Below are 27,403 nucleotides of genomic sequence, written 5' to 3' on the forward strand. Positions count from 1 at the left end.
TGTATATAGAGAGTAGAGCAGTGGGCTAAGCACACACCCCTGAGGTGCACCAGTGTTGATCGTCAGCAAGGAGGATACGTTGTCTCCGATCTGTACAGATTGTGATTCCCCCCCCCCCGCCCGGGATCCAGTTACAGACGGAGGTACAGAGACCAAAGCTCTGGGGCTTTTCGATAAGAACTGTAGGAATGATGGTGTTAAATGCTGAACTGTAGTCGATAAACAGCATCCTGACAAAGGTATTTGTCAGGTGATCCAAGGCCGCATGAAGAGCCAATGAGATTATGTCCACTGTAGACTTATTATGGCAATGTTGTTGTATTTGAGATTGTTTACTTACAAATGAGGGAGAGATGAACTGCAGTAAAAATATTACAAGATTAAGCAAGAGAGATAACAAGTCTGTAGAATTTAATAATGAGCCCAATTCACTGGCGTATGAACTGGTAGCATCAGTGAAGATTACTTCAGGGGCACCTTGAAGCCGACGATCTCATGCGGCACCGGTCTATTGATGTGATTAAATATTCCTGTTACAGCTGAGAATCGTAACTGTTTCCAAGGTCGGTACAGTTAATAAAGATGTCTTAATGTGATTGAATAAACTATTGCTGCTTCAAACCGATGGAAGCAATGACAATTGTGGCTGTACTTCTCACTGGAAGAAGCTTTCTCATAGGAAACGTGGCTGCCGGTCAGGGATACAGGTGCATTTAAGAGAACAGGGTTTTCAACTCCCAGTACAGACTATCTTGCTGGGAAATGTACAGTCTCTAGTAAATAAAATTGATGATCTCAAAGCTAGTGTGCTGTGTCAGAGGGACATCATAGCTACGTGTGTCCATTGTTTCACGAAATCCTGGTTAACCCATTCCGTACCAGACACAGCAATGCAGATTGACGGGTTCACTAAACACTGTCAGGATAGGACTGTGGAGTCTCTAAAATGCAGGCGTGGGGGTGCATGTCTCATGATCAACTCCTCTTGGTACATAAATGTATCAGTGCTGGCCCAATTCTGCTCATCAGACCTGGAATATCTCGCAGTTAAGTGCTGTCCATTTTACCTGCCATGGGAGATTTCCGTGATCATTTTGGTAGCAGTTTACATTCCACCTCAGGCCAACGTCAGTCAGGCTTTAGATGATCTGAACAATAGGATCAGCCTGCACAAAACAGTACATCCTGACGCTGTCACCATCGTTTTGGGGGATTTTAACCAGGCGTGTCTGAAAAAATCACTCAATTATTGCTATCAACAAATCACTGTCGCATCAGAGGAACCAACACACTGGACCACTGTTACACCCCCATCAAGAATGCTCCCCGTGCCATCCCACTCCCTCACTTCAGGAAGTCTGATCACCTGGCTGTACTTCTACACTCTTAATATAGACAGAGATGAAGACTGCAGCACCAGCAGCGAGGACCAAGAAGGTTTGGACAGATGAACCCAACGCCTTCTATGCCTGTTTTGAAAGGAGAATATAACTACAGCTGTGAAGATCCCTGCTGCACCTGGTGACCTTGATCTCTGTCTCGGAGGCCAGTGTCAGGCTGTCTTTAAAGGGAGTGAACCCTTGCAAGGTGAAAGATCCCAGTGGAGTAGCTGATAAAGGCTCTGAAATATTCGAGGACATTTTCAACCTCTCACTGCTAAAGGGAGTTCTCACTTGCTTTAAAAAGGCATCTGCCTTAATGACTATCGCCTAGTAGCACTCACATCTACGATGATGAAATGCTTTGAGAGATTGATCATGACTAGACTGAAGTTCTGCCTCAGCAAGGACCTGGGGCCACTGCAATTTGCCTATCGCCACAATAGGTCTATGGCAGGTGCAATCTCCATGGCCTTGGATCACCCGGACAATACAAACACCCACGTCAGGATGCTGTTTGTTAACTACAGCTCAGCATTTAACACCATCGCTCCCACAGTGCTGATTGATAAGCTTCAGAACCTGGGCTGCTGTACCTCCCTCAGCTTCTTAACCGGAAGATCACAGTCTGTGTGGATTGGTGGTAACATCTCCTCACTGACGATCAACACTGGCACAACTCAGGGGTGTGTGCTTAGCCCACTGCTCTACTCTCTTATACACATGACTGTGTGGCTAGGCATAGCTCAAATATTCTGAATCATCTTGTACTGTTTCATTCCTCCCCTCCCTCTCCCTCGTGCTCTCCTCAAACTTCACTCACTCAACCTGCCTCCTCCATTCTGTCACCCCACCCTTAACCTTTCCCTCATTGTGTTGACCTCCTTTTCATTATCTATTCCCTCTGCTGTTCTGTCTCCATTCCCCCTTTCTCCTCTCTCCCTCCATGCACCCTCTATTTCCCACATCTCTCCACTCATCCACGCTCTTCTCACTCCTTTACCTCTTCCCTGTAATTTTGCATCTTTTTTCTATTTCCTTACACATCCTGTAACTCTGATCTGATTATTCACTTTCCTTGGGTCTCCCGTTTGCCCTGCTCCCTCCTGTTTGCCCCTACTCTCTCCCATAACTGTACTTCCATTTACCCCTTGCCTCCCTTTCATCTCTTCTCGCTCCCTTTTACCGCCATCTCTCTTGCTCGTTCTTCCTCCCCCTCCTCTTTCACCTCTCACCTTTTTTTGATCGGCTTGCTTATTCTCTTCCCTATCTTTCCTTTATCTGTGGCCACTCGCACTTCCTTCCAATGGACTGCTCTATCTCCACTGTCAACTGTTGCCCTCCCCCCTCCCTCTCTCCCCTCGCTAGGCGCACAGTACGGCACCCTGGAGAAAGCCTGGCACGCCTTCATGCTGGCTGCCGACAAGCTGAGTGAGCTCCACCTGGAAATGCAGAGCCACCTGGCAGGTGCGGAGAGCGCCAAGGTTAAGCAGTGGCAGAAGGAGTCTTACCACAGGCAGCTGGTCGGGGGCTTTAAGGAGACCAGAGAGGCAGAAGACGATTTCTGCAAGGCACAGAAGCCCTGGGTGAAGAAGCTCAAGGAGGTACAATGTTCTGAACTGGGGTGCGAGTCGGTGATGGGTGGCGTTGTAAAGCCAAAGTGCCCCGTTAACGTGTGGGACAGTGACTCACTGGAACAGATGAAACAGACCCCCGAGCCAATGCCAGTCAGTCTCAGCGACACCTCCAGATGCGGCAGGTTGGTCTTTAGGACTCCCAAGGCTGCCACTGACTGGTCTCTGGGTCGTCACCCTCCTCAGGCTGGTGTCAACTTGTCTCTGGTCCCCTCCCTCCCCCTGGGCTGGTGTCACCCTGTCTCTGGTCCCCTCCCTCCCCTGGGCTGATGTCAACTTGTCTCTCGTCTCCCTCCTCCCGGGCTGGTGTCACCCTGTCTCTGGTCCCCCCCTCCCCTGGGCTGGTGCCACCCTGTCTCTGGTCCCCTCCCTCCCCCTGGGCTGGTGTCAACTTGTCTCTGGTCCCCTCCCTCCCGCTGGGCTGGTGTCAACTTGTCTCTGGTCCCCTCCCTCCCCCTGGGCTGGTGTCAACTTGTCTCTGGTCTCCCCCTCCCCTGGGCTGGTGTCAACTTGTCTCTGGTCCCCTCCCTCCCCCTGGGCTGGTGCCACCCTGTCTCTGGTCCCCCCCCTCCCCTGGGCTGGTGTCACCCTGTCTCTGGTCCCCCCCCTCCCCTGGGCTGGTGTCAACTTGTCTCTGGTCCCCTCCCTCCCCCTGGGCTGGTGTCAACTTGTCTCTGGTCTCCCCCTCCCCTGGGCTGGTGTCAACTTGTCTCTGGTCCCCTCCCTCCCCCTGGGCTGGTGCCACCCTGTCTCTGGTCCCCTCCCTCCCCTGGGCTGATGTCAACTTGTCTCTGGTCTCCCTCCTCCCGGGCTGGTGTCACCCTGTCTCTGGTCCCCTCCCTCCCCTGGGCTGATGTCAACTTGTCTCTGGTCTCCCTCCTCCCGGGCTGGTGTCACCCTGTCTCTGGTCCCCCCCTCCCCTGGGCTGGTGCCACCCTGTCTCTGGTCCCCTCCCTCCCCCTGGGCTGGTGTCAACTTGTCTCTGGTCCCCTCCCTCCCCCTGGGCTGGTGTCAACTTGTCTCTGGTCCCCTCCCTCCCCCTGGGCTGGTGTCAACTTGTCTCTGGTCTCCCCCTCCCCTGGGCTGGTGTCAACTTGTCTCTGGTCCCCTCCCTCCCCCTGGGCTGGTGCCACCCTGTCTCTGGTCCCCCCCCTCCCCTGGGCTGGTGTCACCCTGTCTCTGGTCCCCCCCCTCCCCTGGGCTGGTGTCAACTTGTCTCTGGTCCCCTCCCTCCCCCTGGGCTGGTGTCAACTTGTCTCTGGTCCCCTCCCTCCCCCTGGGCTGGTGCCACCCTGTCTCTGGTCCCCCCCCTCCCCTGGGCTGGTGTCACCCTGTCTCTGGTCCCCCCCCTCCCCTGGGCTGGTGTCACCCTGTCTCTGGTCCCCCCCCTCCCCTGGGCTGGTGTCAACTTGTCTCTGGTCCCCTCCCTCCCCCTGGGCTGGTGTCAACTTGTCTCTGGTCCCCTCCCTCCCCCTGGGCTGGTGCCACCCTGTCTCTGGTCCCCCCCCTCCCCTGGGCTGGTGTCACCCTGTCTCTGGTCCCCCCCCTCCCCTGGGCTGGTGTCACCCTGTCTCTGGTCCCCCCCCTCCCCTGGGCTGGTGTCAACTTGTCTCTGGTCCCCTCCCTCCCCCTGGGCTGGTGTCAACTTGTCTCTGGTCCCCCCCCTCCCCTGGGCTGGTGTCAACTTGTCTCTGGTCCCCTCCCTCCCCCTGGGCTGGTGTCAACTTGTCTCTGGTCTCCCCCTCCCCTGGGCTGGTGTCAACTTGTCTCTGGTCTCCCTCCTCCCGGGCTGGTGTCACCCTGTCTCTGGTCCCCCCCTCCCCTGGGCTGGTGTCACCCTGTCTCTGGTCCCCTCCCTCCCCCTGGGCTGGTGCCACCCTGTCTCTGGTCCCCTCCCTCCCCCTGGGCTGTTGTCAACTTGTCTCTGGTCTCCCCCCAACCCTGGTCTGGTGTCACCCTGTCTCTGGTTCCCTCCCTCCCCCTGGGCTGGTGTCAACTTGTCTCTGGTCTCCCTCCCCCGGACTGGTGTCACCCTGTCTCTGGTTCCCTCCCTCCCCCTGGGCTGGTGTCACCCTGTCTCTGGTCTCCCTCCTCCCCCTGGGCTGGTGCCACCCTGTCTCTGGTTCCCTCCCTCCCCCTGGGCTGGTGTCAACTTGTCTCTGGTCTCCCTCCTCCCGGGCTGGTGTCACCCTGTCTCTGGTCCCCCCCTCCCCTGGGCTGGTGTCACCCTGTCTCTGGTCCCCTCCCTCCCCCTGGGCTGGTGCCACCCTGTCTCTGGTCCCCTCCCTCCCCCTGGGCTGTTGTCAACTTGTCTCTGGTCCCCTCCCTCCCCCTGGGCTGGTGTCAACTTGTCTCTGGTCCCCTCCCTCCCCCTGGGCTGGTGTCAACTTGTCTCTGGTCTCCCCCTCCCCTGGGCTGGTGTCAACTTGTCTCTGGTCCCCTCCCTCCCCCTGGGCTGGTGCCACCCTGTCTCTGGTCCCCCCCCCTCCCCTGGGCTGGTGTCACCCTGTCTCTGGTCCCCCCCCCTCCCCTGGGCTGGTGTCAACTTGTCTCTGGTCCCCTCCCTCCCCCTGGGCTGGTGTCAACTTGTCTCTGGTCCCCCCCCTCCCCTGGGCTGGTGTCAACTTGTCTCTGGTCCCCTCCCTCCCCCTGGGCTGGTGTCAACTTGTCTCTGGTCCCCTCCCTCCCCTGGGCTGATGTCAACTTGTCTCTGGTCCCCTCCCTCCCCCTGGGCTGGTGTCAACTTGTCTCTGGTCCCCCCCCTCCCCTGGGCTGGTGTCAACTTGTCTCTGGTCCCCTCCCTCCCCCTGGGCTGGTGTCACCCTGTCTCTGGTCCCCCCCCCTCCCCTGGGCTGGTGTCAACTTGTCTCTGGTCCCCTCCCTCCCCCTGGGCTGGTGCCACCCTGTCTCTGGTTCCCTCCCTCCCCCTGGGCTGGTGTCACCCTGTCTCTGGTCCCCCCCCCTCCCCCTGGGCTGGTGCCACCCTGTCTCTGGTTCCCTCCCTCCCCCTGGGCTGGTGTCAACTTGTCTCTGGTCTCCCTCCTCCTGGGCTGGTGTCACCCTGTCTCTGGTTCCCCCCTCCCCCTGGGCTGGTGCCACCCTGTCTCTGGTTCCCTCCCTCCCCCTGGGCTGGTGTCACCCTGTCTCTGGTTCCCTCCCTCCCCCTGGGCTGGTGTCAACTTGTCTCTGGTCTCCCTCCTCCCGGGCTGGTGTAATCCTGTCTCTGGTCCCCTCCCTCCCCTGGGCTGGTGTCTCCCTGTCTCTGGTCCTCCCCCCCCCCCTCCCCTGGGCTGGTGTCACCCTGTCTCTGGTTCCCCTCTCCACCAGGCTGGTGTCACCCTGTCTCTGGTCCTCCCCCCCCCTCCCCTGGGCTGGTGTCACCCTGTCTCTGGTTCCCTCCCTCCCCCTGGGCTGGTGCCACCCTGTCTCTGGTCTCCCTCCTCCTGTGCTGGTGTCAACTTGTCTCTGGTCTCCCCCCAACCCTGGTCTGGTGTCACCCTGTCTCTGGTTCCCTCCCTCCCCCTGGGCTGGTGTCAACTTGTCTCTGGTCTCCCTCCCCCGGACTGGTGTCACCCTGTCTCTGGTTCCCTCCCTCCCCCTGGGCTGGTGTCACCCTGTCTCTGGTCTCCCTCCTCCCCCTGGGCTGGTGCCACCCTGTCTCTGGTTCCCTCCCTCCCCCTGGGCTGGTGTCAACTTGTCTCTGGTCTCCCTCCTCCCGGGCTGGTGTCACCCTGTCTCTGGTCCCCCCCTCCCCTGGGCTGGTGTCACCCTGTCTCTGGTCCCCTCCCTCCCCCTGGGCTGGTGCCACCCTGTCTCTGGTCCCCTCCCTCCCCCTGGGCTGGTGTCAACTTGTCTCTGGTCCCCTCCCTCCCCCTGGGCTGGTGTCACCCTGTCTCTGGTCCCCTCCCTCCCCTGGGCTGATGTCAACTTGTCTCTGGTCCCCTCCCTCCCCTGGGCTGGTGTCAACTTGTCTCTGGTCCCCTCCCTCCCCCTGGGCTGGTGTCACCCTGTCTCTGGTTCCCTCCCTCCCCCTGGGCTGGTGTCAACTTGTCTCTGGTCCCCCCCTCCCCTGGGCTGGTGTCAACTTGTCTCTGGTCCCCTCCCTCCCCCTGGGCTGGTGCCACCCTGTCTCTGGTTCCCTCCCTCCCCCTGGGCTGGTGTCAACTTGTCTCTGGTCTCCCTCCTCCCGGGCTGGTGTCACCCTGTCTCTGGTCCCCTCCCTCCCCCTGGGCTGGTGTCAACTTGTCTCTGGTCTCCCTCCTCCCCCTGGGCTGGTGCCACCCTGTCTCTGGTTCCCTCCCTCCCCCTGGGCTGGTGTCAACTTGTCTCTGGTCTCCCTCCTCCTGGGCTGGTGTCACCCTGTCTCTGGTTCCCCCCTCCCCCTGGGCTGGTGCCACCCTGTCTCTGGTTCCCTCCCTCCCCCTGGGCTGGTGTCACCCTGTCTCTGGTTCCCTCCCTCCCCCTGGGCTGGTGTCAACTTGTCTCTGGTCTCCCTCCTCCCGGGCTGGTGTAATCCTGTCTCTGGTCCCCTCCCTCCCCTGGGCTGGTGTCTCCCTGTCTCTGGTCCTCCCCCCCCCCTCCCCTGGGCTGGTGTCACCCTGTCTCTGGTTCCCCTCTCCACCAGGCTGGTGTCACCCTGTCTCTGGTCCTCCCCCCCCCTCCCCTGGGCTGGTGTCACCCTGTCTCTGGTTCCCTCCCTCCCCCTGGGCTGGTGCCACCCTGTCTCTGGTCTCCCTCCTCCTGTGCTGGTGTCAACTTGTCTCTGGTCTCCCCCCAACCCTGGTCTGGTGTCACCCTGTCTCTGGTTCCCTCCCTCCCCCTGGGCTGGTGTCAACTTGTCTCTGGTCTCCCTCCCCCGGACTGGTGTCACCCTGTCTCTGGTTCCCTCCCTCCCCCTGGGCTGGTGTCACCCTGTCTCTGGTTCCCTCCCTCCCCCTGGGCTGGTGTCAACTTGTCTCTGGTCTCCCTCCTCCCGGGCTGGTGTCACCCTGTCTCTGGTCCCCCCCTCCCCTGGGCTGGTGTCACCCTGTCTCTGGTCCCCTCCCTCCCCCGGGCTGGTGCCACCCTGTCTCTGGTCCCCTCCCTCCCCCTGGGCTGGTGTCAACTTGTCTCTGGTCTCCCTCCTCCCCCTGGGCTGGTGTCAACTTGTCTCTGGTCTCCCTCCTCCCGGGCTGGTGTCACCCTGTCTCTGGTCCCCCCCCTCCCCTGGGCTGGTGTCACCCTGTCTCTGGTCCCCTCCCTCCCCCGGGCTGGTGCCACCCTGTCTCTGGTCCCCTCCCTCCCCCTGGGCTGGTGTCAACTTGTCTCTGGTCTCCCCCTCCCCTGGGCTGGTGTCAACTTGTCTCTGGTCCCCTCCCTCCCCCTGGGCTGGTGCCACCCTGTCTCTGGTCCCCCCCCCCTCCCCTGGGCTGGTGTCAACGTCTCTGGTCCCCCCCTCCCCCTGGGCTGGTGCCACCCTGTCTCTGGTCCCCCCCCTCCCCTGGGCTGGTGTCACCCTGTCTCTGGTCCCCTCCCTCCCCCTGGGCTGGTGTCACCCTGTCTCTGGTCCCCTCCCTCCCCTGGGCTGATGTCAACTTGTCTCTGGTCCCCTCCCTCCCCTGGGCTGATGTCAACTTGTCTCTGGTCCCCTCCCTCCCCTGGGCTGGTGTCAACTTGTCTCTGGTCCCCTCCCTCCCCCTGGGCTGGTGTCACCCTGTCTCTGGTTCCCTCCCTCCCCCTGGGCTGGTGTCAACTTGTCTCTGGTCCCCCCCTCCCCTGGGCTGGTGTCAACTTGTCTCTGGTCCCCTCCCTCCCCTGGGCTGGTGTCACCCTGTCTCTGGTTCCCTCCCTCCCCCTGGGCTGGTGTCAACTTGTCTCTGGTCCCCCCCTCCCCTGGGCTGGTGTCAACTTGTCTCTGGTTCCCTCCCTCCCCCTGGGCTGGTGTCAACTTGTCTCTGGTCTCCCTCCTCCCGGGCTGGTGTCACCCTGTCTCTGGTCCCCTCCCTCCCCTTGGGCTGGTGTCAACTTGTCTCTGGTCTCCCTCCTCCCCCTGGGCTGGTGCCACCCTGTCTCTGGTTCCCTCCCTCCCCCTGGGCTGGTGTCAACTTGTCTCTGGTCTCCCTCCTCCTGGGCTGATGTCACCCTGTCTCTGGTTCCCCCCTCCCCCTGGGCTGGTGTCACCCTGTCTCTGGTTCCCCCCTCCCCCTGGGCTGGTGCCACCCTGTCTCTGGTTCCCTCCCTCCCCCTGGGCTGGTGTCACCCTGTCTCTGGTTCCCTCCCTCCCCCTGGGCTGGTGTCAACTTGTCTCTGGTCTCCCTCCTCCCGGGCTGGTGTAATCCTGTCTCTGGTCCCCTCCCTCCCCTGGGCTGGTGTCTCCCTGTCTCTGGTCCTCCCCCCCCCTCCCCTGGGCTGGTGTCACCCTGTCTCTGGTTCCCTCCCTCCCCCTGGGCTGGTGCCACCCTGTCTCTGGTCTCCCTCCTCCTGGGCTGGTGTCAACTTGTCTCTGGTCTCCCCCCAACCCTGGTCTGGTGTCACCCTGTCTCTGGTTCCCTCCCTCCCCCTGGGCTGGTGTCAACTTGTCTCTGGTCTCCCTCCCCCGGACTGGTGTCACCCTGTCTCTGGTCCCCTCCCTCCCCTGGGCTGGTGTCACCCTGTCTCTGGTTCCCCCCTCCCCTGGGCTGGTGTCACCCTGTCTCTGGTTCCCCTCTCCCCCAGGCTGGTGTCACCCTGTCTCTGGTCCTCCCCCCCCCCCCCTCCCCTGGGCTGGTGTCACCCTGTCTCTGGTCCCCTCCCTCCCCCTGGGCTGGTGTCAACTTGTCTCTGGTCTCCCCCCAACCCTGGTCTGGTGTCGCCCTGTCTCTGGTCCCCCCCTCCCCTGGTCTGGTGTCAACTTGTCTCTGGATCCCTCCCTCCCCCTGGGCTGGTGTCACCCTGTCTCTGGTTCCCTCCCTCCCCCTGGGCTGGTGTCAACTTGTCTCTGGTCTCCCTCCCCCGGACTGGTGTCACCCTGTCTCTGGTTCCCTCCCTCCCCCTGGGCTGGTGTCACCCTGTCTCTGGTTCCCTCCCTCCCCCTGGGCTGGTGTCAACTTGTCTCTGGTCTCCCTCCTCCCGGGCTGGTGTAGTCCTGTCTCTGGTCCCCTCCCTCCCCTGGGCTGGTGTCACCCTGTCTCTGGTTCCCTCCCTCCCCCTGGGCTGGTGTCAACTTGTCTCTGGTCTCCCCCCAACCCTGGTCTGGTGTCACCCTGTCTCTGGTTCCCTCCTCCCCCCTGGTCTGGTGTCAACTTGTCTCTGGTTCCCTCCCTCCTCCCGGGCTGGTGTCGCCCTGTCTCTGGTCCCCCCCTCCCCTGGTCTGGTGTCAACTTGTCTCTGGATCCCTCCTCCCCCTGGGCTGGTGTCAACTTGTCTCTGGTTCCCTCCATCCCCCTGGGCTGGTGTCAACTTGTCTCTGGTCTCCCTCCTCCCGGGCTGGTGTCGCCCTGTCTCTGGTCTCCCTCCCCCTGGGCTGGTGCCACCCTGTCTCTGGTCCCCCCCTCCCCTGGTCTGGTGTCGCCCTGTCTCTGGTCCCCCCCTCCCCCCCCCCCCCACTCTGGGCTGGTGTCACCCTGTCTCTGGTCTCCCTCCCCCTGGGCTGGTGCCACCCTGTCTCTGGTCCCCCCCTCCCCTGGTCTGGTGTCACCCTGTCTCTGGATCCCCCCTCCCCCTGGGCTGGTGTCGCCCTGTCTCTGGTCACCCTCCCCCGGACTGGTGTCACCCTGTCTCTGGTTCCCTCCCTCCCCCTGGGCTGATGTCAGCTTGTCTCTGGTCTCCCTCCCTCCCCCTGGGCTGGTGTCAACTTGTCTCTGGTCTCCCTCCTCCCGGGCTGGTGTCACCCTGTCTCTGGATCCCCCCTCCCCCCAACCCTGGGCTGGTGTCACCCTGTCTCTGGTTCCCCCCTCCCCCCAACCCTGGGCTGGTGTCTCCCTGTCTCTGATCCCCCCTCCCCCCAACCCTGGGCTGGTGTCGCCCTGTCTCTGGTCCCCTCTCCCCCGGGCTGGTGTCACCCTGTCTCTGGTCCCCGTCCCCCTTCCCCCCAGGCTGGTGCCACCCTGTCTCTGGTTCCCTCCCTCCCCCTGGGCTGGTGTCAACTTGTCTCTGGTCCCCCCCTCCCCTGGGCTGGTGTCAACTTGTCTCTGGTTCCCTCCCTCCCCCTGGGCTGGTGTCAACTTGTCTCTGGTCCCCTCCCTCCCCTGGGCTGGTGTCACCCTGTCTCTGGTTCCCTCCCTCCCCCTGGGCTGGTGTCAACTTGTCTCTGGTCCCCCCCTCCCCTGGGCTGGTGTCAACTTGTCTCTGGTTCCCTCCCTCCCCCTGGGCTGGTGTCAACTTGTCTCTGGTCTCCCTCCTCCCGGGCTGGTGTCACCCTGTCTCTGGTCCCCTCCCTCCCCTTGGGCTGGTGTCAACTTGTCTCTGGTCTCCCTCCTCCCCCTGGGCTGGTGCCACCCTGTCTCTGGTTCCCTCCCTCCCCCTGGGCTGGTGTCAACTTGTCTCTGGTCTCCCTCCTCCTGGGCTGATGTCACCCTGTCTCTGGTTCCCCCCTCCCCCTGGGCTGGTGTCACCCTGTCTCTGGTTCCCCCCTCCCCCTGGGCTGGTGCCACCCTGTCTCTGGTTCCCTCCCTCCCCCTGGGCTGGTGTCACCCTGTCTCTGGTTCCCTCCCTCCCCCTGGGCTGGTGTCAACTTGTCTCTGGTCTCCCTCCTCCCGGGCTGGTGTAATCCTGTCTCTGGTCCCCTCCCTCCCCTGGGCTGGTGTCTCCCTGTCTCTGGTCCTCCCCCCCCCTCCCCTGGGCTGGTGTCACCCTGTCTCTGGTTCCCTCCCTCCCCCTGGGCTGGTGCCACCCTGTCTCTGGTCTCCCTCCTCCTGGGCTGGTGTCAACTTGTCTCTGGTCTCCCCCCAACCCTGGTCTGGTGTCACCCTGTCTCTGGTTCCCTCCCTCCCCCTGGGCTGGTGTCAACTTGTCTCTGGTCTCCCTCCCCCGGACTGGTGTCACCCTGTCTCTGGTCCCCTCCCTCCCCTGGGCTGGTGTCACCCTGTCTCTGGTTCCCCCCTCCCCTGGGCTGGTGTCACCCTGTCTCTGGTTCCCCTCTCCCCCAGGCTGGTGTCACCCTGTCTCTGGTCCTCCCCCCCCCCCCTCCCCTGGGCTGGTGTCACCCTGTCTCTGGTCCCCTCCCTCCCCCTGGGCTGGTGTCAACTTGTCTCTGGTCTCCCCCCAACCCTGGTCTGGTGTCGCCCTGTCTCTGGTCCCCCCCTCCCCTGGTCTGGTGTCAACTTGTCTCTGGATCCCTCCCTCCCCCTGGGCTGGTGTCACCCTGTCTCTGGTTCCCTCCCTCCCCCTGGGCTGGTGTCAACTTGTCTCTGGTCTCCCTCCCCCGGACTGGTGTCACCCTGTCTCTGGTTCCCTCCCTCCCCCTGGGCTGGTGTCACCCTGTCTCTGGTTCCCTCCCTCCCCCTGGGCTGGTGTCAACTTGTCTCTGGTCTCCCTCCTCCCGGGCTGGTGTAGTCCTGTCTCTGGTCCCCTCCCTCCCCTGGGCTGGTGTCACCCTGTCTCTGGTTCCCTCCCTCCCCCTGGGCTGGTGTCAACTTGTCTCTGGTCTCCCCCCAACCCTGGTCTGGTGTCACCCTGTCTCTGGTTCCCTCCTCCCCCCTGGTCTGGTGTCAACTTGTCTCTGGTTCCCTCCCTCCTCCCGGGCTGGTGTCGCCCTGTCTCTGGTCCCCCCCTCCCCTGGTCTGGTGTCAACTTGTCTCTGGATCCCTCCTCCCCCTGGGCTGGTGTCAACTTGTCTCTGGTTCCCTCCATCCCCCTGGGCTGGTGTCAACTTGTCTCTGGTCTCCCTCCTCCCGGGCTGGTGTCGCCCTGTCTCTGGTCTCCCTCCCCCTGGGCTGGTGCCACCCTGTCTCTGGTCCCCCCCTCCCCTGGTCTGGTGTCGCCCTGTCTCTGGTCCCCCCCTCCCCCCCCCCCCCACTCTGGGCTGGTGTCACCCTGTCTCTGGTCTCCCTCCCCCTGGGCTGGTGCCACCCTGTCTCTGGTCCCCCCCTCCCCTGGTCTGGTGTCACCCTGTCTCTGGATCCCCCCTCCCCCTGGGCTGGTGTCGCCCTGTCTCTGGTCACCCTCCCCCGGACTGGTGTCACCCTGTCTCTGGTTCCCTCCCTCCCCCTGGGCTGATGTCAGCTTGTCTCTGGTCTCCCTCCCTCCCCCTGGGCTGGTGTCAACTTGTCTCTGGTCTCCCTCCTCCCGGGCTGGTGTCACCCTGTCTCTGGATCCCCCCTCCCCCCAACCCTGGGCTGGTGTCACCCTGTCTCTGGTTCCCCCCTCCCCCCAACCCTGGGCTGGTGTCTCCCTGTCTCTGATCCCCCCTCCCCCCAACCCTGGGCTGGTGTCGCCCTGTCTCTGGTCCCCTCTCCCCCGGGCTGGTGTCACCCTGTCTCTGGTCCCCGTCCCCCTTCCCCCCAGGCTGGTGCCACCCTGTCTCTGGTTCCCTCCCTCCCCCTGGACTAGTGTTGCCCTGTCTCTGGTTCCCTCCCTCCCCCCGGGCTGGTGTTGCCCTGTCTCTGGTTCCCCCTGGGCTGGTGTCACCCTGTCTCTGGTTCCTCCCCACCCCCAGGCTGGTGTCACCCTGTCTCTGGTTCCCCCCTCCCCCAGGCTGGTGTCACCCTGTCTCTGGATCCCCCCTCCCCCTGGGCTGGTGTCACCCTGTCTCTGGTTCCCCTCTCCCCCAGGCTGGTGTCACCCTGTCTCTGGATCCCCCCTCCCCCTGGGCTGGTGTCACCCTGTCTCTGGATCCCCCCTCCCCCTGGGCTGGTGTCACCCTGTCTCTGGTTCCCCCCTCCCCCTGGGCTGGTGTCACCCTGTCTCTGGTCCTCCCCTCCCTCCCCCGTGGCAGTGCAGGTTTGTATCTGGTCCGTTGCGTTGAAGCTGAACAGGGTCCAGTGTTGAACTGCTGGGGATGTGTGTGGGTGTGGACTGCGCACCGTTTAACCTGCTCTTCCCACCGAAGGTGGACGCAGCCAAGCGGAACTACCACAGCACCCGTAAGGAGGAGCGAGCAGCGCAGATCCGGGAGAGTAACGGCAGAGCTGACCAGTCGATGGCCCCGGATCAGCTCCGCAAGCTGCAGGAGCGGGTCCAGAGGAGCTCGCAGGAGGTGGAGAAGGTCAGAGTGGCGTGGGAGGGCAAAGCCTGTGTATGGCAGAGTCACTGGCTCAGTAAAGGGGAGAGGAGGTTCAGTTGGTGCGTGGGGAGGGGGGGTCATTGCTTGTTGAATGGATCAGTATGAGTGAGAATGGTGTGCTTTGTCCTGCATGATGAAACACCCACAAAATTCTGGAGGAACTCAGCAGGCCAGGCAGCATCCGTGGGAAAAAGTACAGTTGACGTTTTGGGTCGAGACTCTTTGGCAGGACTGGAGAAAAACTGAGTAGATTTAAAAGCTGGGGGGCAGGAGAGAGAAACACAGGGTGATGGGTGAAAGCTGGGGGGAGGGATGAAGTTAAGAGCTGGGTAGTTGATTGGTTTAAGAGATGCAGGGCTGGAGTAGGGGGAGTCCAATAGGAGAGAACAAAAGGCCATGGAAGGAAGAAAAAGGGGGGAGGCAGGGGGCAGGCAAGGAAATAAGATAAGAGATGGAAAAAGGAATGGCGAATAGCAGGGGGGGGGGGCATTCCAGAAGTTTGAGAAATCGATGTTCATGCCATCAGTTTGGAGGCTACCCAGACGGAAGATAAGGTGTTGTTCCTCCAACCTGAGTGTGGCCTCATCGCGACAGTAGAGGAGGCCATGGATAGACATATCAGAATGGGAAGTGGAATTAAAGTAGGTGGCCACTGGGAGATCCTGCTTCTTTCTGGCGGACAAAGCATAGATGCTCGGTGAAGCAATCTCCCAATCCACGTCGGGTCTCACCGATATACAGGAGGCAACACCAGGAGCACCAGATACAGTATGTGACGCGGGTGAAGTGTCGCCTCACCTGGAAGAACTGTTTAGGGCCCTGAATGGTGGTGAGGGAGGAGGTGAGGTAGTTCAGAAATCTGATGAGAGGGGAAGTAGGCTTGAGGTTTGAGGAAAGTAGGCTTCACATTCTGTAGCTCCACTTGAGGATGGCATGTCCCGTCCCAGATGGTGAGAGATGCCACCTTTGTCAGATGGCAGAGAAGGTTGTGCCTCTAATGGAACTGACGTTTTGCAGACCATCCCTGTGGTCTCTACCACACATCTATGGAAATGTGCAAATTTTTGTAACACTTAAACTCTCCTGAAACTCTTAACGAAGTAGAGCTGCTGTCATACTTTGTTTTTATGTCAGTGTGTTGTGCACACAATAGATCCTCCAAGATTGTCACCCTTTCCACAGTGACCCCTCAGTGAGGACTGACCTCCCCCTCCCGAAGGCCACAATCACATCCGTGGTTTAGCTGCCATTGAGTGCAACACCGTTAAATCAGCTCATCTACCTCACTCTTGTACGCCCCCTCCTACCGCCTAAGAGTTTGGACAGGAGGGCTGGGGGCCAGTGGGTAGTTTGTAAGCCTGTAGTCCAAGGTGATTTGAGTTGCTGAAGAGTGAGCAGACCACTGGTTGTGTGCAGGGGCGGGAACGCTACGAGAAAGCGCTGGAGGAGCTGAACAAATACAACCCTAAGTACATGGAGGACATGGAGCAGGTTTTCGACACCTGCCAGGACAGCGAGAGGAAGCGCCTCCAGTTCTTCAAGGAGGTCCTACTTGACTTCCACACACATCTGGACCTTTCCAGGATCGACAGGTGAGGAACTTATCCAAGGAGGAACTCGGGAGGGGGAAGAGGAGAGCAATTTATAAGACCATCAGACATAGGAGCAGAATTAAGCCATTTGGCCCATTGAGTCTGCTCCACCATTTCATTATGGCTGATCTGTTTTCCCCTCCTCAGCCTCACTCCCCGGCCTTCTCACCGTAATCTTTGATGCAGTGTCCAATCAAGGACCTATCAAGCTCTGACTTAAATACACAATGACCTGGCCTCCACAGCTGCCTGTGGTAAGAAATCCCACTAATTCACCACCATCTGGCTGAAGAAATTTCTCCATCTGTTTTAAATGGATTTCCCTCTATCCTGAAGCTTTGCCCTCTTGACCTAGACTTCCCCCACCTTGGGAAACGTCTTTTCCATGTCTACTCTGCCTAGACCTTTCAACATTCAAAATCCTTCTAAATTCTAGTGAGTACAGACCCAGAGCCATCAAACATTCCTCATATGATAACCACTTCATTCCTGGAATCATCCTTGTGAACCTCCTCTGGACCCTCCCCAATGCCAGCACATCTTTTCTTAGATGAGGAGCCCAAAACTGTTCACAATACTCAAGGTGAGGCCTCACCAGTGCCTTATAAAGCCTCAGCATCACATTCCTGCTCTTGTATTCCAGACCTCTTGAAATGAATGCTAACATTGTAATTTCCTTCCTCACCACCGACTCAACCTGCAAGTTAACCTTTAGGGTGTTCTGCACAAGAACTCCCAAGTCCCTTACCATCTCAGGTTTTTGGATTTTCTACCTGTTTAGAAAATAATCTGCACATTTATTTCTACTACCAACGTGCATGACCATGCATTTTCCAACATTGTATTTCATTTACCACTTTCTTGTCCATTCTCCTAATCTGTCTCAGTCCTTCTGCATCCTACCTGTTTCCTCAACACCCCCACCAATCGGGATCGCTGAAGATTCTTGATAATGGCTGGGGTCACCTGTCTAGTAAAGACATTGCCCAGAAGAAGGCAATGGCAAACCTCTTCTGTTTTTATAAAAATCAAATGGCAATTTGATTCATAGTCATGAATAGAGCCTGTGTAATACGACACACTTACTGATGACAATGGTCCTGCTGCTCCTTGCCTCCTGATCTGTCTAAACCAATCAACGTAGATTCTTTTGTTGTACGCACCACTCTTCCCTCCAGCTCAGCTCTGAAAACTTGAAACCCTTCAGCTCATCATCACACAGCACAGAAACATGCCCGTCAGGCCAACTGCTCCATGTTGACCACCTGGTGCTCACCCAGCCAAACCCATTTGCCTGTGTTTGGCCCATATCCTTCTAAACCCTTCCCACCAAGTACTGGGCCCACATCCTTCCAAACCCTACACACCAGGTACTGAGCCCATATCCTTCTAAACCCTTCCCACCAGGTACTGGGCCCATATCCTTCCAAACCCTTCCCACCAGGTACTGAGCCAATATCCTTCCAAACCCTACACACCAGGTACTGGGCTCATATCCTTCCAAACCCTACCCACCAGGTACTGAGCCCATATCCTTCCAAACCCTACACAACAGGTACTGAGCCCATATCCTTCCAAACCCTACACACCAAGTACTGAGCCCATATCCTTCCAAACCCTTCCCACCAGGTACTGAGCCCATATCCTTCCAAATCCTTCCCACCAGGTACTGGGCCCATATCCTTCCAAACCCTTCCCACCAGGTACTGGGCCCATATCCTTCCAAACCTTGCACACCAGGTACTGAGCCCATATCCTTCCAAACCCTTCCCACCAGGTACTGGGCCCATATCCTTCCAAACCCTACACACCAGGTACTGGGCTCAAATCCTTCTAAACCCTACACACCAGGTACTGAGCCCATATCCTTCCAAACCTTGCACACCAGGTACTGAGCCCATATCCTTCCAAACCCTTCCCACCAGGTACTGGGCCCATATCCTTCCAAACCCTACATAACAGGTACTGAGCCCATATCCTTCCAAACCCTTCCCACCAGGTACTGGGCCCATATCCTTCCAAACCCTACACACCAGGTACTGAGCCCATCTCCCTCCAAACCCTTCCCACCAGGTACTGGGCCCATATCCTTCCAAATCCTTCCCACCAGGTACTGGGCCCATATCCTTCCAAACCCTTCCCACCAGGTACTGGGCCCACATCCTTCCAAACCTTTCCCACCAGGTACTGGGCCCATATCCTTCCAAACCCTACACACCAGGTACTGAGCCCATATCCTTCCAAACCCTTCCCACCAGGTACTGAGCCCATATCCTTCCAAACCCTTCCCACCAGGTACTGGGCCCATATCCTTCCAAACCCTACCCCAGGAACTGAGCCCATATCCTTCCAAACCCTACACACCAGGTACTGAGCCCATATCCTTCCAGACCCTTCCTACCAGGTACTTATCCAAATGGCTTTTGATGGTTGTTTCTCTACCTGCCACAACCACTTATTCTGGCAGCTCATTCCATGTGCACACTTCCTGTGTGTAGAAAAACTTGTCCTTTAGTCCTCTTTTCATTTTTTCACCTCTCACCTTAAACCTATGCCCCCAGTTTTTAGTTCCCTTTCCCAGGGGGATAAAAGACTATGCTGCCATGATTTTATACAGCTCTACAAAGGCTACACTCCCACCTTCCAAGGAATAAAGCCCCAGCCTGCCCAGTCTCTCCCTGCAGATCAGACCCTCAATCTTTCTCTGCACACTTTCCAGATTACTGACGGCTTTCCTATATCAGTGTGTCTGAGATTGAGCACAGTGTGTGGCCCATCTTGTACAAATGCAACACAAACTAGTCTCTGTCCTGGTCTTGTTGCAGTTTTCGGACGATCTATCGGGACCTGCATCAGGCCATTCTCTCGGCCAATGACCAGGAGGACCTGCGATGGTGGCAGAACACCCATGGGCCCGGCATGGCCATGAACTGGCCCCAGTTTGAGGTGAGTGCCTTTCTCCTGTAGGCAGGGGACACTCCCTGGCCATGCATTCACCTCAGCACAAGGCGAACTTGTTTCTGTTGCTATCTGAGCTAGATGGAGTTGGAGACTGAGGTCTCTCTTTTGAGGGCTCTTCATCTCACGTTCTCAATATTTATTGTGTGTATTTATCGCAGCTGGAGATGATGACGTGTATGAAGTTGGATAATAAAATTACTTTGACTTTGAGGTGAGATTGAACCTCATGCAGAGAGATGGGAAGAGGTACAAGGTCAGAGGTGAATGTTTAGGACTGACAGAGCCAGTAGTTACTGACATTAGATCTTGCTCTGTGGGTATCGGGAGGGTCTATAGCATTAGTTTAAGTGGATGCTGGGGAGAGCACAGAACCTTGGGCTACGTGTGAGCTTCTTAGACAATCGTAGACAATATGTGACATTTTGGGCTTCAGTGCTTTGATTTCCCAGTGGTAAGTGGTTTGGTCAGTCATAGTCTTCTGTATCACAGAAACAGGCCCTTCAGGCTAACACATCCTGTTGGCCAAGGTGCAAACTAAGCTTGTCCCATTTGCTTGTTCTTGGCCCATATCCCTCTAAACCTTCCTTATCCGTGTACCTGTCCGTATCCCTCTAAACCTTCCCTATCCGTGTACCTGTCCGTATCCCTCTAAACCTTTCCTACCCGTGTACCTGTCCATATCCCTCTGAACCTTTCCTATCCGTGTACCTGTCCGTATCCCTCTGAACCTTTCCCTTCCGTGTACCTGTCCGTATCCCTCTAAACCTTTCCTATCCGTGTACCTGTCCGTATCCCTCTAAACCTTTCCTACCCGTGTACCTGTCCGTATCCCTCTGAACCTTTCCTATCCGTGTACCTGTCCATATCCCTCTAAACCTTTCCTATCCGTGTACCTGTCCATATCCCTCTAAACCTTTCCTACCCGTGTACCTGTCCGTATCCCTCTAAACCTTTCCTATCCGTGTACCTGTCCGTATCCCTCTAAACCTTTCCTATCCGTGTACCTGTCCGTATCCCTCTAAACCTTTCCTACCCGTGTACCTGTCCATATCCCTCTAAACCTTCCCTGTCTGTGTACCTGTCCATATCCCTCTAAACCTTTCCTATCCGTGTACCTGTCCGTATCCCTCTAAACCTTCCCTGTCTGTGTACCTGTCCGTATCCCTCTAAACCTTTCCTACCCGTGTACCTGTCCGTATCCCTCTAAACCTTCCCTATCCGTGTACCTGTCCGTATCCCTCTAAACCTTCCCTGTCTGTGTACCTGTCCGTATCCCTCTAAACCTTTCCTGTCCGTATCCCTCTAAACCTTTCCTACCCGTGTACCTGTCCGTATCCCTCTAAACCTTCCCTATCCGTGTACCTGTCCGTATCCCTCTAAACCTTCCCTGTCCGTGTACCTGTCCGTATCCCTCTAAACCTTCCCTGTCTGTGTACCTGTCCGTATCCCTCTAAACCTTTCCTGTCCGTATCCCTCTAAACCTTTCCTACCCGTGTACCTGTCCGTATCCCTCTAAACCTTCCCTATCCGTGTACCTGTCCGTATCCCTCTAAACCTTCCCTGTCCGTGTACCTGTTCGTATCCCTCTAAACCTTCCTTATCCGTGTACCTGTCCGTATCCCTCTAAACCTTCCCTATCCGTGTACCTGTCCGTATCCCTCTAAACCTTTCCTACCCGTGTACCTGTCCGTATCCCTCTGAACCTTTCCTATCCGTGTACCTGTCCGTATCCCTCTAAACCTTTCCTATCCGTGTACCTGTCCATATCCCTCTAAACCTTTCCTACCCGTGTACCTGTCCGTATCCCTCTAAACCTTTCCTATCCGTGTACCTGTCCGTATCCCTCTAAACCTTTCCTATCCGTGTACCTGTCCGTATCCCTCTAAACCTTTCCTACCCGTGTACCTGTCCATATCCCTCTAAACCTTCCCTGTCTGTGTACCTGTCCATATCCCTCTAAACCTTTCCTATCCGTGTACCTGTCCGTATCCCTCTAAACCTTCCCTGTCTGTGTACCTGTCCGTATCCCTCTAAACCTTCCCTGTCCGTATCCCTCTAAACCTTTCCTACCCGTGTACCTGTCCGTATCCCTCTAAACCTTCCCTATCCGTGTACCTGTCCGTATCCCTCTAAACCTTCCCTGTCTGTGTACCTGTCCGTATCCCTCTAAACCTTTCCTGTCCGTATCCCTCTAAACCTTTCCTACCCGTGTACCTGTCCGTATCCCTCTAAACCTTCCCTATCCGTGTACCTGTCCGTATCCCTCTAAACCTTCCCTGTCCGTGTACCTGTCCGTATCCCTCTAAACCTTCCCTGTCTGTGTACCTGTCCGTATCCCTCTAAACCTTTCCTGTCCGTATCCCTCTAAACCTTTCCTACCCGTGTACCTGTCCGTATCCCTCTAAACCTTCCCTATCCGTGTACCTGTCCGTATCCCTCTAAACCTTCCCTGTCCGTGTACCTGTTCGTATCCCTCTAAACCTTCCCTGTCCGTGTATCTGTCCGTATCCCTCTAAACCTTCCCTGTCCGTGTACCTGTCCGTATCCCTCTAAACCTTTCCTATCCGTGTACCTGTCCGTATCCCTCTAAACCTTTCCTATCCGTGTACCTGTCCATATCCCTCTAAACCTTCCCTGTCTGTGTACCTGTCCATATCCCTCTAAACCTTTCCTATCCGTGTACCTGTCCGTATCCCTCTAAACCTTCCCTGTCCGTGTACCTGTCCGTATCCCTCTAAACCTTCCCTGTCTGTGTACCTGTCCGTATCCCTCTAAACCTTTCCTGTCCGTATCCCTCTAAACCTTTCCTACCCGTGTACCTGTCCGTATCCCTCTAAACCTTCCCTATCCGTGTACCTGTCCGTATCCCTCTAAACCTTCCCTGTCCGTGTACCTGTTCGTATCCCTCTAAACCTTCCTTATCCGTGTACCTGTCCGTATCCCTCTAAACCTTCCCTGTCCGTGTACCTGTCCGTATCCCTCTAAACCTTCCCTGTCCGTGTACCTGTCCGTATCCCTCTAAACCTTCCCTGTCTGTGTACCTGTCCGTATCCCTCTAAACCTTTCCTGTCCGTATCCCTCTAAACCTTTCCTACCCGTGTACCTGTCCGTATCCCTCTAAACCTTCCCTATCCGTGTACCTGTCCGTATCCCTCTAAACCTTCCCTGTCCGTGTACCTGTTCGTATCCCTCTAAACCTTCCTTATCCGTGTACCTGTCCGTATCCCTCTAAACCTTCCCTATCCGTGTACCTGTCCGTATCCCTCTAAACCTTTCCTACCCGTGTACCTGTCCGTATCCCTCTGAACCTTTCCTATCCGTGTACCTGTCCGTATCCCTCTGAACCTTTCCCATCCGTGTACCTGTCCGTATCCCTCTAAACCTTTCCTATCCGTGTACCTGTCCGTATCCCTCTAAACCTTTCCTACCCGTGTACCTGTCCGTATCCCTCTGAACCTTTCCTATCCGTGTACCTGTCCGTATCCCTCTAAACCTTTCCTATCCGTGTACCTGTCCATATCCCTCTAAACCTTTCCTACCCGTGTACCTGTCCGTATCCCTCTAAACCTTTCCTATCCGTGTACCTGTCCGTATCCCTCTAAACCTTTCCTATCCGTGTACCTGTCCGTATCCCTCTAAACCTTTCCTACCCGTGTACCTGTCCATATCCCTCTAAACCTTCCCTGTCTGTGTACCTGTCCACATCCCTCTAAACCTTTCCTATCCGTGTACCTGTCCGTATCCCTCTAAACCTTCCCTGTCTGTGTACCTGTCCGTATCCCTCTAAACCTTCCCTGTCCGTATCCCTCTAAACCTTTCCTACCCGTGTACCTGTCCGTATCCCTCTAAACCTTCCCTATCCGTGTACCTGTCCGTATCCCTCTAAACCTTCCCTGTCTGTGTACCTGTCCGTATCCCTCTAAACCTTTCCTGTCCGTATCCCTCTAAACCTTTCCTACCCGTGTACCTGTCCGTATCCCTCTAAACCTTCCCTATCCGTGTACCTGTCCGTATCCCTCTAAACCTTCCCTGTCCGTGTACCTGTCCGTATCCCTCTAAACCTTCCCTGTCTGTGTACCTGTCCGTATCCCTCTAAACCTTTCCTGTCCGTATCCCTCTAAACCTTTCCTACCCGTGTACCTGTCCGTATCCCTCTAAACCTTCCCTATCCGTGTACCTGTCCGTATCCCTCTAAACCTTCCCTGTCCGTGTACCTGTTCGTATCCCTCTAAACCTTCCCTGTCCGTGTATCTATCCGTATCCCTCTAAACCTTCCCTGTCCGTGTACCTGTCCGTATCCCTCTAAACCTTTCCTATCCGTGTACCTGTCCGTATCCCTCTAAACCTTTCCTATCCGTGTACCTGTCCATATCCCTCTAAACCTTCCCTGTCTGTGTACCTGTCCATATCCCTCTAAACCTTTCCTATCCGTGTACCTGTCCGTATCCCTCTAAACCTTCCCTGTCCGTGTACCTGTCCGTATCCCTCTAAACCTTCCCTGTCTGTGTACCTGTCCGTATCCCTCTAAACCTTTCCTGTCCGTATCCCTCTAAACCTTTCCTACCCGTGTACCTGTCCGTATCCCTCTAAACCTTCCCTATCCGTGTACCTGTCCGTATCCCTCTAAACCTTCCCTGTCCGTGTACCTGTTCGTATCCCTCTAAACCTTCCTTATCCGTGTACCTGTCCGTATCCCTCTAAACCTTCCCTGTCCGTGTACCTGTCCGTATCCCTCTAAACCTTCCCTGTCCGTGTACCTGTCCGTATCCCTCTAAACCTTTCCTATCCGTGTACCTGTCCGTATCCCTCTAAACCTTTCCTATCCGTGTACCTGTCCATATCCCTCTAAACCTTCCCTGTCTGTGTACCTGTCCATATCCCTCTAAACCTTTCCTATCCGTGTACCTGTCCGTATCCCTCTAAACCTTTCCTACCCGTGTACCTGTCCATATCCCTCTAAACCTTCCCTGTCTGTGTACCTGTCCATATCCCTCTAAACCTTTCCTATCCGTGTACCTGTCCGTATCCCTCTAAACCTTCCCTGTCTGTGTACCTGTCCGTATCCCTCTAAACCTTTCCTGTCCGTATCCCTCTAAACCTTTCCTACCCGTGTACCTGTCCGTATCCCTCTAAACCTTCCCTATCCGTGTACCTGTCCGTATCCCTCTAAACCTTCCCTGTCCGTGTACCTGTCCGTATCCCTCTAAACCTTCCCTGTCTGTGTACCTGTCCGTATCCCTCTAAACCTTCCCTGTCTGTATCCCTCTAAACCTTTCCTACCCGTGTACCTGTCCGTATCCCTCTAAACCTTTCCCTATCTGTGTCCCTCTGAACCTTTCCCTATCCATGTCCCTTCCTGGACCCCACCCCCTGAGCCTCTCCCCACCCGGCTCTATCTGAGCCTTTCCCTTCATGATATTATAGACCTCTGTAAGGTCACTGCTGAATCTCTTGCACTCCAAGAAAAAAAGACTGGACCTCTGAAATTACACAGTACAGGAGTTACATTCCACAAGTCTACGTACTTCCAAGCAGCTGCACTGGAAATACAATCACTGCTGTATGAAGTTGGAGGAACAACACCTTGTATTCTGGCAACACACACAAAATGCTGGTGGAATGCAGCAGGCCAGGCAGCATCTATAGGGAGAAGCGCTGTCAATGTTTTGGGCCGAGACCCTTCGTCAGGACAGGTAGCCTCCAACCTGATGGCATGAACATTGATTTCTCAAACTTCCAATAATGCCTCTCCCCCCCCTCCTTTTTGTCATTTCCCCTCCCTTATACCTCTCTCATGTTTTCTCCTTGCCCACTTACTGCCTCCCTCTGATGCTCCTCCCGCCTGTTTTTCTTTCTTCCATGGCCTTCTGTCTCTTCCACCAATCAATTTCCCAGCTCTTTACTTCATCCCTCCCCCTCCACCTATCACCTGGTGTTTCTCTCTCCTCTCCCTCCACCTTTCAAATCTGCTCCTCATCTTTTTTCCTCCCGTCCTGCCGAAGGGTTTTGGCCCGCAATGCCAACTGTGCTCTTTTCCGTAGGTGCTGCCTGTCCTGCTGAGTTCCTCCAGCGTTTTGTGTGTGCTGTATGAAGCTGCTGTTCCAGCCGGCTCAGTCTGGAGAAAGTTGCCTCTTCAATAGTCGAACGCGCTCCAGGCAGCGCGTTGGCATGGCAGGTCCCGCTGCATTTCTGCAGCTGCAGGTTAATTGGCGCATTATTGCCACATGAACTGAGGTGCAGTGACTAACATTGTGTTTTGGAATAATCTGTGTAGACGGCATGAAAAACAAATAGCTCAAGGTCGTAGAAAGAGAAAGCGATAACAAGGCAGAGTAGGTTGTTACAGGGAAAATGTCACACAGACAGACAAAGGGCTTGACAAGGTAGGCTGAGAGATCAGGAGCTTATCGTAAAAGAACTCTGTTCAAGAGTCTTACCAAAGCAGGATGGAAGCGGTTCGTGAGCCTGTTGTTGAGCTTTTGTGTCCTCTGCCTGATGGAACAGGGAGAAGAGAGAATGACCAGGGTAGGAGGGTTCCTTGATTAACTGGCTGCATTCGTGAGACAGTGAGATGGTTTTCCTGATGGGCTGAGTTGTGTTTCCAGCTCTCTGCAGTCTTTTTGCTGTTTGGGGCAGAACAGTTGCTCAGGAACTGGGGTTTGATCCCAACCCTCAGTGCTGTCGGTGTAGATATTGCCCGATTCACCGATGATTGACTGTGGGCAGTCTGGTTTCCTCCCACACCCCAAATTTCTCTAAATTGCCCCAAAGTATAATTAATGACAACAAGAGTTAAAGGGCAGCTGATACCATGTGTGAGAGAAATGAGAGAGGAGAAATAGGACCAATGGGATTGCTTCCTTGGGGACTAGCATGGACCCAATGGGCCAAGTGGCCTCCTTTGTTGTTGCAAGTATAATATTTATTGTGCTAAAGTTGTGATTCCTGCCCTTGGTGCACTTTGATTCGTTTTCTGTCTCTGACAGGAGTGGTTTCCGGAGGCCAACCGAGCTATTCATCGTAAGGAGAAGTGTAGTCAGATCACAGAGGAAGTGACTCTCACCAACGTCTTGACGTCCACTGACTCTGTGTCACACCCCTCTCCACAGGGCAGGTACGGAGCTCCAGCAACTACTCCACACCCTTCCCGTCTGTTTCGCTGCCTCGCCCGTCCGTGGCTTGAGGTCTGTGTGTCCTGGTGGGTATCTGCCCTGGGAAATGTTCTCCTGTCCCGGGAGCTGCTGCTGGGTTTCCTCGGGTGCTCTTCTACTCTGGGTGGACACAGTCACACACACTTGCTGCGACCCCTGAACAGACCCATTCCCAAACCAGTCTGGAGGAGTTCAGTGGGTCAAGCAGATTCATAGGGGCAAAGGAATTTGGTGTGGGGGGGGGGGGGGGGTTGAGCTCGAGTAGAATTTATCGCGATCTACACCACCTTGGTTTTCCCCCGAAGATCAGACTTGTTTGTTCCCACTTGGCACCTTGGTTAGTTCTCTGACCCCTGCCTCGCACCGTTTACCCCTTGGGGCACACACAGGTGCATTTCCACGAGTCGACTGCAGTGGTAACAGTGAGAACAAGCAAAGTGCCCAGTCGCAAGTGTCAGGAAAGAGGAAGTAATGGTGAGCACGGGGTCAGATGGTGGCAGTGTCACTCTAGTACTCCCCCCTACACCCCATTCCCCACTCCGCCACGGTTCCGGTGTCCACGATGAGAGTCTGGGGTTCAACAGGTAGCGAGAGAAGAGACCTTGTTCTACATCATCCCTGTGTGCAGGTCCCAGTCCTGGCACAGAGCAGGGAGGGGGTGTGATTGGGGAAAGGTGGGGTAGGAGAGTTTCACTTTATAACAATGAGGAGATTTGCACTATTCCCACTTTTCCCCCTTCCCCCTGCCATCCAGCCCCCTGCATGCCCCTCACCATTTTTTTCTTCCTCTTTGCTTCTCCCTGCCTGTTTGTGTGTGTCTCTCTCTCGTAGAAAGTCTGGCCCCACGTGATTGTTCTCCGAGGAACAGGGAGTTACCAGTGTTTTCCTTTATTTAGTAAGAAGGGTACTGTTTTCACAAGCACAGCTGTAGGCTGATAATGAATTCCTGCTGAAACGAAACGCTACAGATCAGGTTTGAAGAAGGGTTTATGGCTGCTTGAAAAACTGTGGAACAGTGACTGAGAACTGACAAAGCAAAACTGGGTTCTTTGGTTTGGGATTAGTTGGGTTTCTGGGATTTAAGCGTAAATGTGCAGTTTTAGAAAAGTATTTTGCATTGATGGGCCCAGCACCGCAGGGACAGAGGCTGGGCTTGTCAATAGTCAGCAGAGAGTGGTGTCCTCGTGACAGTTTCATAGGCTAAACCTTAGCCGCTGCTCCACCGGACGTTCCGAAGTCTGCAGAGTCAGAAATGTAGCAACCAGTAATCTACTTCACAAGGACAGAGACAGTGGGGAAGCAGCCCGATGCACGAGGTATTGAGGGGATATATTTGACTTGGTAGGAAGGTGAAGAGCGGGTCACACCCAGTGAGTTGAATGTGCAAATTCATTTAGACACAAGTAGAATCCTACAGTGGATTCTGATTAATTGGGCCATTGGTTAATTGGGGCAGCCACTTATTTGGGACAACTCTTAAAGAACAAAAACTAATTGAGAAAATAGT

At 56.4% G+C, this 27,403-nt stretch overlaps 1 protein-coding gene and 1 long non-coding RNA gene across 10 annotated transcripts in view; one reads left to right on the forward strand and one right to left on the reverse strand.

The window, feature by feature from the left end:
• pacsin3 (protein kinase C and casein kinase substrate in neurons 3) overlaps window positions 1-27,403 on the forward strand; it is a 164,894-nt gene that overhangs the window by 116,698 nt on the left and 20,793 nt on the right. For all 8 annotated transcript variants that reach the window (XM_073049091.1, XM_073049098.1, XM_073049097.1 and 5 more), the window contains exons 4-8: window positions 2,748-2,983; window positions 14,019-14,174; window positions 15,609-15,784; window positions 18,610-18,730; window positions 25,732-25,859. In XM_073049091.1, the coding sequence (XP_072905192.1) occupies window positions 2,748-2,983; window positions 14,019-14,174; window positions 15,609-15,784; window positions 18,610-18,730; window positions 25,732-25,859 (817 nt within the window). The remainder of the gene's footprint in view (window positions 1-2,747; window positions 2,984-14,018; window positions 14,175-15,608; window positions 15,785-18,609; window positions 18,731-25,731; window positions 25,860-27,403) is intronic.
• LOC140729400 (uncharacterized) lies at window positions 19,424-22,459 on the reverse strand. Of its 2 annotated transcripts, XR_012099322.1 has the most exons (5): window positions 22,108-22,459; window positions 21,281-21,354; window positions 20,449-20,650; window positions 19,676-19,769; window positions 19,424-19,527 (listed from the first exon to the last, which is right to left on the reverse strand). It is a non-coding gene; the product is annotated as an uncharacterized lncRNA (long non-coding RNA). The 2 variants fall into 2 exon arrangements; XR_012099321.1 differs by lacking the exon at window positions 19,424-19,527 and having other exon boundaries at window positions 19,618-19,769; window positions 22,108-22,458.

This window comes from Hemitrygon akajei, chromosome 6 (assembly GCF_048418815.1).
Source record: "Hemitrygon akajei chromosome 6, sHemAka1.3, whole genome shotgun sequence".
Taxonomy (NCBI): domain Eukaryota; kingdom Metazoa; phylum Chordata; class Chondrichthyes; order Myliobatiformes; family Dasyatidae; genus Hemitrygon; species Hemitrygon akajei.